This window comes from Miniopterus natalensis, chromosome 2, assembly GCF_054644295.1.
Source record: "Miniopterus natalensis isolate mMinNat1 chromosome 2, mMinNat1.hap1, whole genome shotgun sequence".
Classification (NCBI taxonomy): domain Eukaryota; kingdom Metazoa; phylum Chordata; class Mammalia; order Chiroptera; family Miniopteridae; genus Miniopterus; species Miniopterus natalensis.
The window spans coordinates 141,377,166-141,395,018 of NC_142082.1; the positions used below are offsets into that span (position 1 = coordinate 141,377,166).

The 17,853-nt window shown below is 42.4% G+C and overlaps 1 protein-coding gene and 1 pseudogene across 1 annotated transcript in view; one reads left to right on the forward strand and one right to left on the reverse strand.

Annotated features, from left to right (window-relative positions):
- The window catches only part of SLC4A8 (solute carrier family 4 member 8), a 71,477-nt gene extending 63,243 nt beyond the window's left edge, over positions 1-8,234 (reverse strand). The window contains exon 1 of the mRNA XM_016201303.2: positions 8,136-8,234. Within this exon, the coding sequence (XP_016056789.2) occupies positions 8,136-8,180 (45 nt within the window). The 5' untranslated portion in view covers positions 8,181-8,234. The remainder of the gene's footprint in view (positions 1-8,135) is intronic.
- LOC107528089 (thioredoxin-dependent peroxide reductase, mitochondrial pseudogene) lies at positions 8,179-17,228 on the forward strand (annotated as a pseudogene).
- Positions 17,229-17,853: the final 625 nt, after the last annotated feature.

The window sequence follows — 17,853 nt, forward strand, 5'->3', positions numbered from 1 at the left end:
AGCATGTCAGTTTCACTTCCATCCAGGTTGTAAAGACTCTTGTATAAAGTCCTGCCTGAGGAATAACTTCTAGGTAGAAAAAACTTGCCTTTGTTTTAGACTTATTTGTTCACCTAGCTTATGATTAAGATCATGAGTTTCCTGACAGCAGGCGCCACATTCTTTCACCTTTATGTCCTCCCAGAGTCTAATACAGTAGCTTACCATTTTAAGCAGCTTGCTCTCTCTAAGTCCCAGGAGGGTAGGTACTTATATTCACCACTATGTACCTAGCACCCAGTAAAATGTCACATTATGTAGTAAGTATCCAGTAAATTTTGATGAATAAATATTTATTAGTTTTCTGAACTCTTTAAGTCATATAACATATTTTCTCATAATAATTTTTCACATTGGCTTCCCCACAGGTTTGTAATATCCAGAGGGCAAGGACCAGTTAATTTGGATGCTTAAACTGTCTACAGACACCTCACACAGCATAGAACACAGCAGGAATCTGGATGAAGAGGAGAAGGGAGGGATGATTGATTTTTGACTCAAAGACTATGAAAGCAAAATATAAAGAGCAAGGTCAACTGTCTGAAAAATTCAGGTTGAAAGTCAACTTGTTGTTTGTTTCCTTAATTTAGATTGGTTACCCACAGCCTAAATTCACTGAATAAAATGTTCATCTACTTTCTTTGTCTTCCCAAAGAAAACAGAGCCACTGTCAAACACCATTAGCCAGAGCATTTGAAAGGTCAGGCTTGAATGTGAATGTGTGGACCTTGTTTGGATCCTGATTCAAATAAGTCAACTACTTAAAAACTTATAAGGCACTCACAGAATTTTAAACAACTGAAAGGATATTTGATTATAGAAAGAATATGTTAATTTTTAAGTGTAACAATAATATTATAATATGGTGGTTTTGTCATTTTTAAAAATGGTCCTTAATAGTGATACATACTGAAGTTTTTGCTGATAAAATAATATGATGTCTGGAATTTGGAGAATGAGTGGAGACATAGATGAATCAATACAGGTGTGTTCACTGTCAAACCCAAGTCATTGGGTACATGACGATCCATTTTTATTTTTTTATTATTATTATTTTTTAATCCTCACCAGAAGATATTTTTTCCATTGCTTTTCAGAGAGTGGGAGGGAGAGAGCGGGGGGGGGGGGGAGAGGGAGAGGGGGTGAGAGAGAGAGAGAGAGAGAAACATCGATGTGAGAGAGGCACATCAATTGATTGCCTCCAGCACGTACGTGAATAGGGCCGGGATCAAGCCTGCAACCAAGGTACGGCTTGGCCAGAACTGAACCCAGGACCCTTCAGGCCATGGACTGACGCTCTAACCACTGAACCAATTCATTTCTATGTCTAACCAATTCATTTTTATGTCTTTCTTACTTTGGTACATGCTTGAAATGTTCCATAGATTTCAAGTATATATAAAGTTTGTTTAAAATCATAAAAATGAAAAGTACATTTAGTCTCACTGGTCTGTTCATGTTGCAGATTCCCCACCAGTTGACTATTATTTCCTCTGACACCATCATTATTTATGGCAGAGGTTTCTTAACCATGGATTTCTAGGGCTCCTCGGAATCGGCTTCAGAGGATTGTGTGAGTGTACATTTTTCTTGGTAAAGGTTCATAACTTTCATCGGATTCTCAGGGGAGCTTATGACTCAGAAAAAAATTAGAATCATGTTAGCCACATTATATAAGTTTAGGAGAAAAAAGGAAGGAGGGAAAGAGGAATGAACTAGAAAAAAGGCCCTGTTTCTAAGTCTCTTTTCTGTACTTCCTCCTAACTCACTGATAAGGATCCACTATGTAACTGTGAATTGATTTGGGTGCCTATCACATGGACACGAAAAAATAAAAAGAACTAAGGGAGTTAAATAAACATTAAAACACTGAAATTGCAAGGCACATAGTGAGAAAGCATTATTATGAGCTTTGAAAAATGAATGAATTATAGCTGAGTAGCAAACCAGATTCTCACTTACAGTTAATGAACAAATTAAAAGGCAGGGGCAGGGATGAGTCTTACATAATGGCTCCTGCTCCTAGAATCAGCCACAGAGGCTGCAGGGGAGGGAGAAGAGGCAGGCAGTGGAGCCTACCTTAAGCCCTCTCCCTGACACCCCTCCCCTGCTGTTCCACTCCACCTGTGAAGTTGTAGACCTGCCAAATTCAACCCCACCTCCTTTTCAGCAGTCAGTCTCAGATTTTTTACCTCTAAAGACCTCTTTCATCTTTTTTTCCTAAGGATCCAATGTTTTCAGGGATTGTAAGTAACACTCTTCTACCCCTCCCCCTCCCCCACCCAGGACAATAAAAAGATTCAGGCATTTATTAAGTTCTAATATATTGAACCAAGTTTTAAAAATCAATAAATATATAAGTGGCTTCAAGGGTTTCTAATAGCAAACTGAGTTAATGCAATTAGTATTAGAAACAAATATTTATGATCACTTACTATATGCCTAGCATTGTGCTTTATACATATATTACCTCACTCAATCCTCTCTACAGACCTAAGTCAAGGCTAAATAAGATCTCGCAAGAGCTAAGTGGGATAGGAAGCACTCAGGTTCCTGTGTTCCTTATATTAACATTATACTCTAATATTGCTAAAAGCAAAGAACCCGGTTGTTTTGAGAGCTCATGTCCACAGTGAGAACAGCTCGAGTTCCACATTATTACCTTCCTAAGTTCTTACTGCTCCAGAAGCCTGTCCCTCACACTGCCCCAGACTTGCAACAGTTCTCTCTGTCTCTTTATTCACTTCCATCTTCCTCTTCACCCAGCATGAATTCTGGTCCCTTAAAGACTCTGTCACTGAATCTGACCCATAGATCCTCAACTCTTTAATGACCTCAATTTCACTTCCTCACCGAATGCAGTCACCCTAACAAGAGACAAGGATTCCAGACCTCTTCTCCGTGGCCATGAGCTCCTGAATACCCACGAACTCCCTGTTCTGACTCTTCAGCAGCCTTCTAGAGGACTAAAATTTCAAAGTGGTTCTGGTTTCTCAGTGATGCTTTTATTGAACCCCACTTGGAGTCACTCCTGTTCAGTACAGATTACTGGTTAATACACTATGGTAGGCAGAATAATGACCCCCGAATTAAGGTTGCAGATGGAAGTAAGATTGTTAAACAGCTGAATTTAAAATAAAGAGATTATCCTGGATTCTCTGATGGGCTCCACATAATCACAAGGGTCCCTTAAAAGTGCAAGAGGGATGCAGAAGAATCGAGTCAGAGAAAGAGATATGATGCCAAAGGCAGGATCTGAGACACTGTGTTGCTGGCCTTGAAGATGGAGTAAGGAGCTATATAAACCAAGGAAGGCAGGTAGCCTCTAGAAGCTGAAAAAGTCAAGCAAAGAGATTCTCTCCTAGAGCCTCCAGAAAGAAACACTGCCCCACCAACACTTTGATTTTAGCCCATTGTGATCTTGTTGAACTTCTGAACTACAGGATGGTAAGAGTACCAGTTAGAGTTGTTTAAGCCACTAAATTTGTGGTAATTTGTTATGGAAGCAATAGAAACTAATACATACATTATGGCTTTCTAACTACCAAGACGAGAGTAAATGTGTTACTACCTTATAAGAAACAAACCTCTCCATTATCTAAGATTTGCTGTTTCCTAGCAGCAGATTTAGAATAAACACAGTTGCTTTGCTGTGTCCTGGTTACTACCGTGCCGGCTTGACTGAGAGCTCTGTCTACTCTGCCAAGGCAAACCATGAGCTAAGACAATTATCTACAAATATTTCAGGAAGTAAATTTGCAGCCTGAATTGTCCCCCAGACGACCTCAATTCTCTGCTTAGCATGATAGCCCACACTTCTACTGAAGTTTCCCTGGTAAAGCCAGGTAAAGAGAATGCTCACAGCTTCGCCAATTCCCACTTAGGGAAAGAACACCCAGCGTGTGTTGGGAGAGGGTGGAGGAGTACGGACTATACACTGCAATGCAGTGAGAGGAGAACTGCTATGGTTGATACTTTTGTTCAATAACATTCAGCAAATATTTACTGACTGCTTATCATAAACTGAACTCAGAAAAGTTGACCTGCTCTCTACAGAGCCATTCATTCACTCAGGAAATATTTACTGAGCTTCGACATGTGCCAGAGTCACTGGGCACGGGCAGTCAGGCCCCTTCAGGAACTCTTGTCTTAGAGCTTTCTCAGGACTATCATAAAACATATAGTGTGACTCTCTTCCCATGTGGCCATGCTTCTCAATTATCACCCACTTACCAGGGTTTGTTATTCTAAAGATTTCTGCAAAATTTTCCATTCTGAGCAGGCCTGATTCACAGAAAAGCCTTAGTAATTTCCCAAATTCACTTGCTCCCCACTTCCACCCTCTCTGAACCTCCCTGCAAGTCCCAGCATCACTTGACTCAAGTGCTAATGGTTCTGACCACTCCAGCCTCCTCCTCCCCCAGCACTTCTTTCTGCTCAGTTCTTAAAGTGCTGATTAGGAGAACTTTGAAGAATTTTGAAGATGTCCCCAGTTCCAGTACAAACTAGGGGCTTTCCCTAAAGCTTTCTTATCTTCTTTCATTACTACTCCCTTTAAGAGCTCCCAGACTCCTAAAATTTCAATAATCACCTCTGGAGATCTCATCAAAATTCAATAATGCAGACTTTTGTTGACTCATTCTAAATTACACCCTCCTAGCTGGCCCCCTCATTCTAGTCTCTTCCTACTCTAATAATTTCCTTTGCACACCTTGCCACACATATCTTCCTAAACACTTATTAAATGCTAACTCTGAGCGAGGCACCGGTCAAAAACCAAACGCTACATTAATAGTGTTAGTTAAGGGCACATCCTTTGAAGAGGGGCAGCCACTTACTAGAAAAAGTTACTTAACCTTTCTGCATCTTGGTTTCCTCGTTTGAAAAATGGGAATAATAAATAAAAGCATGTAACTCTCAGGGCTATTGAGAGACTTAAATGAAATAATGCATGGAAAGCACTTACAGTGTCCGGCACACGGCAAGCACCAATAAAAGCATACATAAACAACAATATCAAAGGGAGATGTCAGATTAGCAATAGAGATGAACAGGTATATTCCATAAGTAAGGGGTGGGAGAACTAACAGAACTTGGTGGGTGTCATGAGCAGAGAAGACGAGTGATGAATTCTGATGGTGATATGAAGCTTGAAGGTTAAAATGGGATATTTTGGAGAGGGGAGGAAAGATTTTCCAGCTGGGAACACCTGGGCAAAGACAGGACAGCACAGAAGGGAGTGCTTTTGTGTAATTGAGCAATGGCATCTGTTGCCCTGTGCTGATTCTGACAAGGCCGTGAGCTCCTTAAGGAGAGGCACACTGGCGTTGGCTATGGAAGAATCATTCATTTACTCATGTAACTAAGCACCTATATTATACCTAGCACTGTGGTAGATGAAAATACTTTGTGCCTGGTCCCTGCCCTCATGAGGCTTCTATTTGAAAATAAACATAAAGGCAAAACAAGAACACTTCAGATAAATTATATGTGCTATTAAGAAAACAAAACAGGATCATATGAAGGGGGTGACTTCAGTTAAAGGTCAAGGAAAGGCACTCTTAGGAGATGACACTTGAGTAATAAGAAGACTAGGTAGAAAAATGTCCTAGGCAGAGGTAACAACACGAACAAAGGTCCTGAAGCATAAAGGTGCTTGCCATACTGAAGAAACAGAAAGCCAGTGTTAGGGGTGCATGGTGAGAAGGTGGAAGAGAGGCAGTCAGGGAGGGTGGTCAAGGCCTTGATCACTTTAAAGCTTGGTAGGCCACGATAAGGAGTTTGGATTTTATTCTAAAATGCACTGGGAAGCCATTAAAAGGTTTCAAGATAGGATATGACATAATCTGATTTGTGTTTTTAAAAGCTCCCTCTGGCTGCCATGTTTAAAGTAGAATGGCAAGAGAAAAGGCAGAGGGAATCATTAGAAGGCTAGTGCAATAGTCCAAAGCAGAGAAAACAACACAGACTTATGATATTTAGATGTGAGGTCTGGAATCTCTCTGTTTACATAAGTTATACAATCTCATTTTGTAAGGTCTGTCTCCCTTCCACACAGCCTACTTGGCACATAGGAGGCTTAACTGGTAATTTTCAGTTGGCTGACTGCGTCTCCCACAAATCAGCCCCATTTACTTTCCTCCTTCCACCCTCATTTCTTCTCCTGCCTATATACACGTTCCCTTATGTCCAATACCTGACTCAGCCTTCACAAGATCCTACTGTTCCCACTCCATTCCTTTTCTTCTCATCCCACCACCCATGGAAGTTTCATGAACTAGATGTAAAGGAGACAATTATTTTCTATCCTATCCCAGAAGCACTCTGGAATTATCAATTTCACAGAATACTAATAGAAGCCTAAGGGTTATTATGACCTTGACAATATAACCTGTACACATTCTGCAATTAAGGACACTGTCTCCTCACATTCGTTCCAGCCTGTTCTCCCCACTGCAGCCAGAGAAATCTTTTTAATAGGAAAATCTGGTCATGATCTCATTGGCTCCCTTTCTTTCTCTAGCTCATTCTCTCTCTCTCTCTCTCTCTCTCTCCTTTTGCTTCCCACTTAAATCCTTTTAGTGGCTTCCCCTTGTTCCTCAGAGAAATACCAACTTCCTCAGCATGGGTCACACCATTCCCCTCATTTGCTCTCTGTGGCTCTAGCCACACTGGCCCTCTTTCGGGTCTTGTAGCCAGATGTGCCTCCTTCTGCCACAGAACCTTTGCATATGGTGTTCTCTTTGTCTCCAAGGCCCTTTGAGCTCCCTCTTCCCTCAAGTGACACATTCTTTAGATTTTTGTCCATATTTTGTCTGTCTTTCAAAGTACTTATCACAGTTTATAATACGTTTACTTGTGTGGTAATCCCCCCTCCCCAACACACACACACACACACACACACACACACACGATAGGAAGCACCAGAGGGCAAGGACATTGCCTATTTCTGTTCATCACTGTATTCCAAATATAGAGTGAATATTCACTTAGTAGGCCTTAACAGGATTAGATAAGAAATTTTTTTTCCACAAACTTGGAGTAATTTCCCTGCCTCCTTACAGCAACCATCCCTGGTGTCAATGTGGCACTTGTTTCCAAGACCCATCATCCTTCCCAAGAAGGTCCATCATTTTCTTCACTGCAGCCCACTTCAGACTTGACCCTCCTTCAATCAGTCCCTTTTCCAAGAGCAGTAACTATACCACCTGATTGCACAGGAGGGGGGAGGGGGGCTTAGAGAATTCAGCGAGGTGCCACTCACATACTGGTTGTTACACAGTAAACATCATTTCACAAAGCCCTTCCCCAAATAGCACCTTGTTTTGTCCTCAAACCAACCCTACCAGGTAAGGGGAGCAGCTGTTACCATCCCCGTTTTCCTAGATGGGGGGAACTGAGGTTAAAAGAGGCAAGTGACTTACTCAAGGTCGCCAAGTCTGTGTGAGGTAGATGTAGACGTGAACCTACGGACTCTGACACCGAGTCCAATGCTTTTCCTTGCACTCGCCACCCCAGCATTTGGGTTACCAGTCACTTCAACCCGGTTTCCTCACTCCCTTAAATAAACACTGCTCCTGACTCCTCAGCACTTCCCCAGCCCACTCCTGCTTCCCCACCCACAGCTAGTCGGGTGTCTGCGCAGCGGGGTGGTTGGAGTCAGAAAGCTGGACGCACTACAAGGGTCTGGTCGCAACCTCCAGTCTTTCCAGCTTTTCCTGAAACCCCCAGAAACAACACAAAGAGGAGACCTGCTCCACCACAGGACGGCCCCTCGCTACCCTTTCTCCCACGTTCCAGCTCCACGCGGCGAGGCCCGAAGCCGGCCTCTCCCCCCACAGGGCGGACCCGGGAGAACCGCGGTCGCCGCCGCGCGCGGGACGCGGCCACCCTCCGCCCGCTCGGGGTCGGCCCAAGGTCACCCTCCCGCAGCCCCGGCCCGACGCCCAGCCTCCGGGAGCGCCCCCTGGTGTCCCGGGATGGCCGGCCCTCGCCCTCAGGGAGTGGCCAGAGGAGCCCAGCTTGGGGGCAGGGGCAGGAAGGTGGGCAGAGGATGAGGAGGCTGAGCCCGGGGAGGGGCGGGAGGCGGGCCCTACCTGATAGCGGAGGACGCCGTCCGGCTCGCTACTCCCGACGGGCATGGCGGCGCCGAGCAAGGTCTCGCCCGCGGGTTCCAGGCCGAGCGCCGGCAGCCCGTGCCCTCGGGTCGGATCTGAGCCGCTCGCCCCAACGGCGACCCCTACCCTACAGCCAACGGTCAACCATCTACCTCCGCCGCCTCCACCGCCACCGGCCCGCGAGGCATCGCCGCCGCCAATCAGCAAGCGGCCTGTGCAGCCAATCAGGGCGCGGAGCACGGGAGGACGCCGTCCGGCGGTACCCTGGGCTACCGGGAGGGGGGGGGGAGCAGCCCGCGGAGCCCAGGTTGCCGTGGAAACCGCCTCCCTCCCTTCAGAGGCCCCTGAGCTTGAAGGTCCTTCCCACTGCTTGTTAGAAAATGAAAATCTCGTGCTTCTATTTGCAGCTGCCCCTGACCCTTGGGAAGTGGGAAAGTGTAGGTTTTGTCTCTTCTGATTTTATTCCTTGCATGCTTTTTAAGTTCTGGGGAAACGTCACTTGGGGATTGCAGAAGGAAGTAATTGAGGATGAGGACCTTCTAAAATTACTTGTCAATCTCTGAGCTAGTGGCCACATTAAAGAGCATTAAAGATAAGCAGACTGGCAGTGATCCTATCCCCTCCACAGACTCACTATGATTTAGGTCTCCTCCCTGGGTCTCAGGGTGGTAGCAAAAAACACAGAGTTGAGCTGAAGATGATTGTTGAAGTAATTCCACAAAAATGCTTCCAACTTTTCCGAGAAATAATCTAAGGCAAATTATTTCTTAATAACAAGAGCTACTGATCTAAGACACGTTTAGAAAATCATGAGTAATACATTCAATTTGATTTGGGTTTTAAAGGAAAGGGAAGCTGGCCATAATCCGACCAATCCTCTGTTCCCAAGAAGAGGGAATGAGCCTTTTTCTTTGTATGTACTATCACATCAGACTGTAGATAAGTCACATTAGAACAAAAAGACCTGTTGCAAATCATTCTCATTCTCCAAAGAAGCTACACTTGAGGACCATAGTCAGGAACATGTTAAAGTTTCAACCCCTGCGTACCACCCCTTGCATTGTCCCTGAAATGTGAAACGAGGTTGTGCTTCAGTGTAACTGAGGCAGAACCGTATTGGTCCTGTTTCTGAGTCTTACCATTCATTGCCACAGTCTCTTTCATTTTCTTCACTAACCCTGTCCTTTGACTCTGACATTCACCCCATCTTTTCCCATCAAAATCTTAACCTTTCCTCAAAGTCAGTCTCTTTTTTTTAATTGAATTTATTGGGGCAACATTGCTTAATAAAATTATAAAATTATATAGATGTCAGGTGCACAATTCTATAACACATCATCTGTATATTATATTGTGTGTATATTACCATTTCTTCATCACCATTTACTCCCCCCCCAATACCCTTCTTTACTTCTCCCTGCTTCCATCTGGCAATCACCAAGTTGTTGTCTACGTCCATGTTTGTTTTTTGCTTAATCCCTTCACCTTTTTTACCCAGCCCCACAAACCCCTCTCCTCTGACTGCTGAGAGTCTATCCTCTATCTATGAGTCTGTTTCTATTTTGTTTGTTAGTTTATTTTGTTCATTAGATTCCACATATGAGTGAAATAACATGGTACTTGTCTTCCTCTGACTGGCTTATTTCACATAGCATAATGCTCTCCATTTATGCTGTTACAAAGAGTAAGATATCATTCCTTTTTATAACAGAGCAGTATTCCATTGTGTAATGTACCAGCTTTTTTATCCACTCATCTACTGATGGACACTTGGGCTACTTCCAAATCTCAGCTATTGTAAATAATGCTGCAATGAGCATAGGGGTGCGTACACTCTTTTGAATTAGTGTTTTAGGTTTCTTTGGATATATTCCCAGAAGTGGAATTGCTGGATCATAAGGTAGTTCCATTCTTAATTTTTTTGAGGAATCTCCACACTGTTTTCCACAGTGGCTGCACCAACAGTGCACAACGGTTCCCCTTTCTCCACATCCTCGACAACACTTGTTTGTTGATTTATTGATGATAGCAGTTCTGACAGGTGTGAGGTGATAACTCACTGTGGTTTTAATTTCCATTTCTCTGATGATAAGCATCTTTTCATCTTTCTATTGGCCATCTGTATGTCCTCTTTGGAAAAGTGTTTATTCAGGTCCTTTGCCCATCTTTTAATTGGATTGTTTGTTGCTTTGGTATTGAGTTTTATAAGTTCTTTATAAATTTTGGAAATCCCTTATCAGATATATCATTGGCAAATATGTTCTCCCATTCATTGGGTTGTCTTTTCATTTTATTGATGGTTTCCTTTGCCGTGCAAAAACTTTTTGGTTTGATGTAGTCCCATTTGGATTTTTTGGGTTTTTTTGTTTCCCTTGCCCAAGGCAATATATCTGAAAAATTATTGCTATAAGAAATGTCCAAGATTTTACTGCCTATGTTTTCTTCTAGGATTTTTATGGTTTCAAGTCTAACATTTAAGCCTTTAATCCATTTTGAGTTTATTCTTGTGTATGGTGTAAGAAGGTGGCCTAGTTTCATTTTTTTGCATGTATCTGTCCAATTTTCCCATCACCATTTTTGAATAGACTGTCTTCACCCCATTAATGTTCTTGCCTCCTTTGTCAAAGATTAATTGACCATAAAGGTGTGGGCTTATTTCTAGGCTCTCTGTTCTCTTCCATCAATCTATATGTCTCAAAGTCAACCCCAAAGGCCACCACTTCCAAGAAGCCTTTCTCATAGCAGTTACCATGCTGTGGTTATTTAATTACTTTAATTATATGTTGATTTTAACTTGCTCTAATATTGTAAATGTTTGAAGGCAATGGCTTTTTCTTACGCCCTTCTATATACTCCACAGAGCTTCAAAGAATGCTGGGCACATAGAAAGTAGTTAGCAAATATATGTTTGAACACCTACTATTGACAGGCCCAAATGGCACAGAAGATGCGGAGAAATCTAAAATATAATACATATCTCCAAGGGGGTAACAATTTAATCAGAAACAGGATATACTGTATGTTTATATAATGACAAGATAATAGAACATAGAATAAGAACCCTATGAGTAATATAAACAACGAAGATTGTAAAAATTCAAAAGAGAAAATGATCTTTATGACTTGGAGCACTTTAGAAACATAACACAGAGGACATGGATTTGAGCTAAATCTGAAAATAGTTGAGCCAAGTAAGGGGAGTGAGCATAGCATCTTAACTCTTGGGCAAAGACATGGGCATTCATGGAAGAATGCATATGGCCCATTCAGGGTAACAATGATTTGGGCCAAAGTGGAAAGTTACAGAGAAGAGCTGTAGGGAGTAAAAACTATGCTAAAGAAAAGCTATGGCCAAATTATTGAGAGCTGGTTAATTAGTTCAGACTTTATTTTTCTCACATGATAGAAAGTAGAACACTGCAGTTTTAGAGAACACTTCCATGCATCAGGACCCAGGTTTAATGTTGTAAATACATTATGTCATTTAATATTCATTACATAGCCATTATCTCTCCATTTCACTGGTAAGAAAACTGAGACTCAGAGAAGTTTAGCAGCTTTCTCAAGGTTAAGCAGTCATTAAGCTGGGATTCAGTCATTTATTAATTCCAAACATATTTACTAAGAATCTATGTATTCAGCCCTGTGTTGGGTGTTGGGGAAACAGCAATAAGATAAACAGGGTCTTGCCCTCTTGAGCCTTACGATCTAGTGGGGGGAGAGTAAACAAGTAAACAAGATAATTACAGGTCATGATCACTTCTATGAAGTAAATAACAGGGTTATATGATAGAGAGTAATTGACATGGGGGTTGGGGAGAGCTACTTTAAATGGGGTGATCAGGGAGGACTTCTCTGAGGAGGTGAGGAGAGCTTCACCTGATGAGATGAGCCAAGGACAGGTCTGTCTGATTCTACTAGCTGTTTGTCTTTACGCAACATGTCCCATGTAAGTGGTACCATTGCCCAAATCTGCCATTAGGGGCAAGCCGTTTAGAGGAAGAAACCTGAGGCAAGGGGTCAGTTAGACTAGCTCTGGCAATGTAATTCAGGAGGGGCCAAGGATGGTGACCAAAGGAACAAGATACATTCCCTCTCTCCAGAAAGACACCTCTCAGCCATGGGAGTGGGCCTACATTCCCCTCTCCCCAGAAAGACACCTCTCAGCCATGGGAGTGGGCTTGAGTGGGCAGCGTAGGGAGAGGATTGAGGAGGTAGAGGATTCCTGGAAGCTGTGATGCGTCTGATTTCCCTCCAGTTCAAATAAGAAACAAGTCAGAGCCTCTGGCCCTTGACTCCAGAGTCAAGATCCCCATCTTCTGGTCTATTGTGCAAATTACAAGAGGAGCTAGGCCACAGAGGCGGCTTCTGAGGTGGCCTGAGGAGGCTGCCATCTGGGGCGCTGCAGCTTATAGGCTCTCCCCTCCCAGGGCTGATTTGGTCTCTCCTTCCCAAAGTCGCCGGGCTCCCTTGGCTCCAGGCTCCAGGTTCATAGCTTCTATTGCTCCCGACACTGCTTGGAAAAGTGTGAATATGCTGCTCTCAGCCTGCCCAGCAAGCTGGTGTTGGGGGAGCTGGAAGTCAGATATTCAGTCAAGGACACCACCTCACACTCTTAATTTTCTAAAGAAAGCAGAAAAAAACAAATAGCAGAACAGAACTCTGGGCCTTCTGAGGCCTGCACAGGATGCTTGGCCTAGAATGAGGCATAAAATTAAAAATACACATAGAGCCAGAAACTACACACACACACACACACACACACACACCACATCAACAGGGAGGAATGAGGCATGCTACATGGATAACTTTAATTAATCCTTGCAACAATTCTATGAGGTATGTATGTTCTGTCATCCCATGTTATAGATGAGAAAATTGAAGACTGAGGCTTAGAGATATAAATTGCCCAGATCACACAGCCAGCACAGTTAATAAGTGGAGGCACTGGGCTCTGAGACCAAACCTATCTGACTCCAGGGCGCACGCAGTTCACCACCTGCTGTCTCTCACGGGGCTGCCTGGGGCCTCCACCCTTCTCTAACTTTTACAGGCTCCACCCTCACTTCAGGGCTTCCCAATGTGGCTGTCCTTCCAGACTTCTGTCTCTAGATCCTTCTCTTCTCTAATACCAGTGGGGAGGGGGGGAGAAGCAGGCCTTGAATCCCCTGTAAAATATATGGACTCTCCTTTCAGATAAGTACACAAAAGCCCCAAATTTTGCATATAGTTATAAGGCTGTGTTCATAGCCTTCCCAGGGAGGCATCAGGCACCCTACATGCATTATCTTTAAATGTTGGCTGAGAAACATTGAAATTCTCTTAGTAAGAGACAAAAAGGCAAAAACACAAGAAACTCAAAACGTCTGAGAAAAATGTTCTCATATAGTAGCAACCAACTTTTCCTTCAAAAGCGTCTTAATTCCTCCATCAATTTACCATGTCCCTTCCCCTGTTTAAACTGTCCAAAGGGCCACCAGGGCAAAGGTTCTTGCCAATTCCCAGCTGCATCTCATACCTGATTTACTTTCTCCCACTTCCTCTTAATTACACCTCTAAACCCAAGAAAAGGTTGGTAGAAAAAAATGTCGAGATTCAAGGAAAGACTTAATTAGGGCTTGTTTGTGCAGTCGTCTGGGAGAATTTCCTGCGAAGGGAGGGCAGTGGGAAGGAGACACCATTCTTCATCAAGCTAAAAATGTGACGCAGGTGCATGATTTGCCTTCAGCCCTTGCCAAGTCACAGCACATCTAAAGAGGCTACAGAATACAATTTTCTTTGTGCGCAGCATGCCGCCAGCCTGGAACACTGCACATCACAGGGAAGAACAATGAAGCACCACAAAAGCTGACTCTTGACTGGGAAAACCAGTCCCCCTCCACTTGTCATCATCAACATTATCCATAGAAATTCCTTATGCTGGACTCACTCACATCTTGTTCCAAACTAAGTAAGGCTGAACACAAGTAAAATAGCAAAAACCTACTTTCTGTCTTCTCTGGAGTCAAGATTGAGATCTTTGGACAGAGGCAGAGGTGGTGGGAAGGACCCATAGAAGGAATAGAACAAATCAGAAAAGTAGGCCTTGGATGTAAGATGCCATGGGACTTCCTGATCCAGGTGGGAAGCCGTTCTGGAACTTGGGAGAAATAGGTGTTAACCAGGAATGGCTTGCCAAGTCCTTGATGTCAGATCTGAACACATTTCTATTAATTAAATACACTTATCTTATCCGTTTCTAACCCAACCTAGCCCTGCTTAGAAATCAGGTCTGTGTACAGTAGTTTCACTCTACATTTTATCTCCTTGCAGATAAGACCTCTTGAGCTTGTTATACTCAGTAGGCAAGTTCCTACTTTTAGCCAATAGGCCTGGGATATCCTTAAGGCAGCAGCAAATTCAGTACTCATATTTATATAATACTATATACTTATAACTACTTTATCACCTTATCTCATTTCCCTTCAAAGCGTCTGTAAATATACACAGAACATTTCATGGACTAGGAAGCTGAACTGTGGCTAGAATAGGGACTTGCCCAGGCCAAGTAATAGCAGAGCTGGGTCAAGAACTACGGATGATTTCCATTTCATTGAGTAGCTTCCTAGAAATATATTCCATTCAGCCACTTCTTGCATAAAATTGAATTGGTTTCAATGGGACAGTGAAGATATGAATTTCTTTTACAATTCACATGAACTCCTCATAGCAAAAACCTAGGGCTTCTCCTCTGTTACCCTTTCCTATCAGATGACAGTTTCATATAATTCCCACTTTGGAAAGCTTGTCAGTAATACCCAGTCATTAGTTAACTTAACAAACTCTCATGAAGTTCTGAAAATAATTATTACTGCTCTTTGTCTCTGTAAGCACATTATCTGACACAGACATAAATTCAGCCCAACCTACTCTTATTCCCCATGAAACATCCCTTGAGGTCTTTCATTTTGCAGTTAAGAAGAATCAATTCAGACATTCAAGCTGGGGCAAAAAAGAATAGACATAGAATTTGAAGGTATTTCACTGATTTATCTTTTTTTACCTCTACTGTCAAATTGAAAAGGCCAGCCTCCTCTTTAAAGAAGACAACATTTCTCTGGTCCTTTCTTATAAAATAAAAAAAAGCATATCTGCTAGATTTACCAAGAATAGCCAGGAGCATGAGGCAGTCAGCCAGTAAACACCAGAGGGAAAAAAATCCAGCCTTAAGACAGAAACAGACACTATCAGTTTGTCATTAAAGTGCCATTACAATTTGATTATAATTACAGATCAGTTTGGATCTCTCCAGAATTTCTTATCCCTGTCCCCTAAAAATTATTAGAAAGGACTTAAAAGTCCTATAGACCAGTTTTCTATTCAACACAATTCCCCTCCACAGCATCCCCAAGAAGGGGCCATCCAAATTTCCCTGGATATTTCCAGTCATTGGGAACTCCCTGTTGAGTATAGGCCACTAGTCCCATCCCTGGTTCACTTTGTCTCCTTGAAACTTCCACTCTTTATATCCCAAATGCTCCCCTCTATAGATCCTAAGGGAAGATCTGCTCTCTTTTCCACATGACTGCCCTTCAAATACTATAGCCAGTTATGATATCCTCTCTTGTTCTTGTCTTCCTGACAGGGCATGATCAGGATGGGATTACTGTCTTCAGCAAGCCCCCTGCATCCCTATGACTCTAAACTACCATGAGAACTTCCAGCAATGAAATACAGAATTTAAAAGGACTCCACCATGGTTATTTTCATATGTGATCATGGTTTGAGGTTAGTCCAAGGAGATGTATGCTGCAGTATTTAGGAGTAGAGTATCATGATGTCTACAATTCGTTTCAAATAATATAACAATATAGATATAGACATAGATATATGCCTAGATAGACACAGAGAAAAAGAAAGCAAATTTGGAAAGATGTTAACAATTGTGGAATCTAATGGAGGCTTTACAGATGTTTGTTGTGCTTGTTATACATCTATGTTTGAAACTTTTCATAATTAAGAGTTTAGAAATGGAGTGGGGGATTAAAGTGAAATAAAGACATTTTCAAAAACACAAATCATTGAACAAAAAAAGACCTCCATCAAACAGACAAATTCTCAGGCCAGTGAGCACTACTTCAGAACATCTCCTGCCCAAATAAGCTGGCCAAATGCCAAAAGTACAGATTGTCCCCAAACTATAAGAGTGAGGCCTAAAGCAAGATGACTCAGACAGTTTGAAAGATAGACAGAGAGACAGAGAGAGAGAGAGACAGGGAGAGGGGGAAAGGGAAGGAGGGCGAAGGGAAGTCATGACCTAAAGTGAGTCATGATCTGTCCTTCTGGTGAAACTGATTTCAGGGTAAAAGCATAGGCCCTGAAGATCGCAACCACAGAGGTTGCTCAACATGTGAGCGACACTCCTTGAGGCACCTCTGCCTCTGCAGCCCTAAGGCCTGCTGCTTCTCCAAGACCACACTTGACAAATGTATTGTGGTTTGCTTCCAGCTAAGCAAAAAATTTGCCCTTAGCAAAATTCCTCATAACCATGCTCCTGCCACCACCCAGCATGAGCCCTATTTTAAGAGTAAAGCCATTGTCAATAGCGATTTCAAAGAACTAAGCTTTAATGATTTTAAGAGGAAATATTTGATGCTTTTCGCCTATCTTTTGAATTTCACCTTTGTGTGTCCTGCAGAAATTACTTTTAGTGACAAAGCCAATGAATGTCGTGATGTGGGCCATCTTGCTTGGATAAACACATGGAGGAAAACTGATGGTTTGGGCCCCATGAACATCACACTCTTGTCAGTTTTCACTAAACATTTTTTGAGACTACCGTGTGCTGTTAGAAGGTTCTGGTCTCACACTAAGAGGTCTCTTCATAATTCACCCTAATGCAGTCATGAAGCATTTGAGTGTCAATGATCTACCTGGGGGCCGAAATGTGGAAGAGTCCCTCTGGCTGGCGAAGACATTCCAGTTGTGGAAATCCACGGAGAAGTCTGCTCAGCAAACTGGACACCAGATTCCCCTACGATCAAGCCATATCTGACTGCTTCCAAAGAATACTTTGAGAAGGTAAATCAGTAGATCATCCCATGTACACCAACAGCTTTTCAAAAGAACCACAGTGGGCCCTCAGTTTTAACATTTCAAAGAGGATTATTATAGAAAGCAAAAAAACAGTTACACTTGCATTTGTAAATATTACTCTAAAAGTTTTGGTTTTGTAACGTTGACTAAGACTTTTTAAGCATGGTTAGTTACTAACATGAGTCCTTTATAGTAACTTCTTGATGACTAGGTAGCTTTTAGAATGCTTAGTACATCTATTTCTTTGATCATGTTCTCAGTGGGAAACACTGTTCTTAGCCGTATTTGAGCCTTCATGTACACCACAGTAGTACCACAAGTATCAAAAGCTTCTGATCAAGGGTCCTGAAATTTTCTTCCCGATTCTCTCCATATTAAACTAAATTATCTTTTAAGGTAACAAAGATCATAGTGTTAAGTTGTTAGCATCAGGAGTCTAATTTAACTCTTGGAGTGGATGTATAGGTGATTGAAACAAATGTGAATCATGTTTTTTAAAAAACATGGTGGCGAAGTGACTATTGATCATGCATGTTCCTCATTCCTGAGATTTCTAGTTTATATAGTTATTTTATTATGTGTTAGCTGACTTAGTGTCTACATACATTTCTAGATATTGATT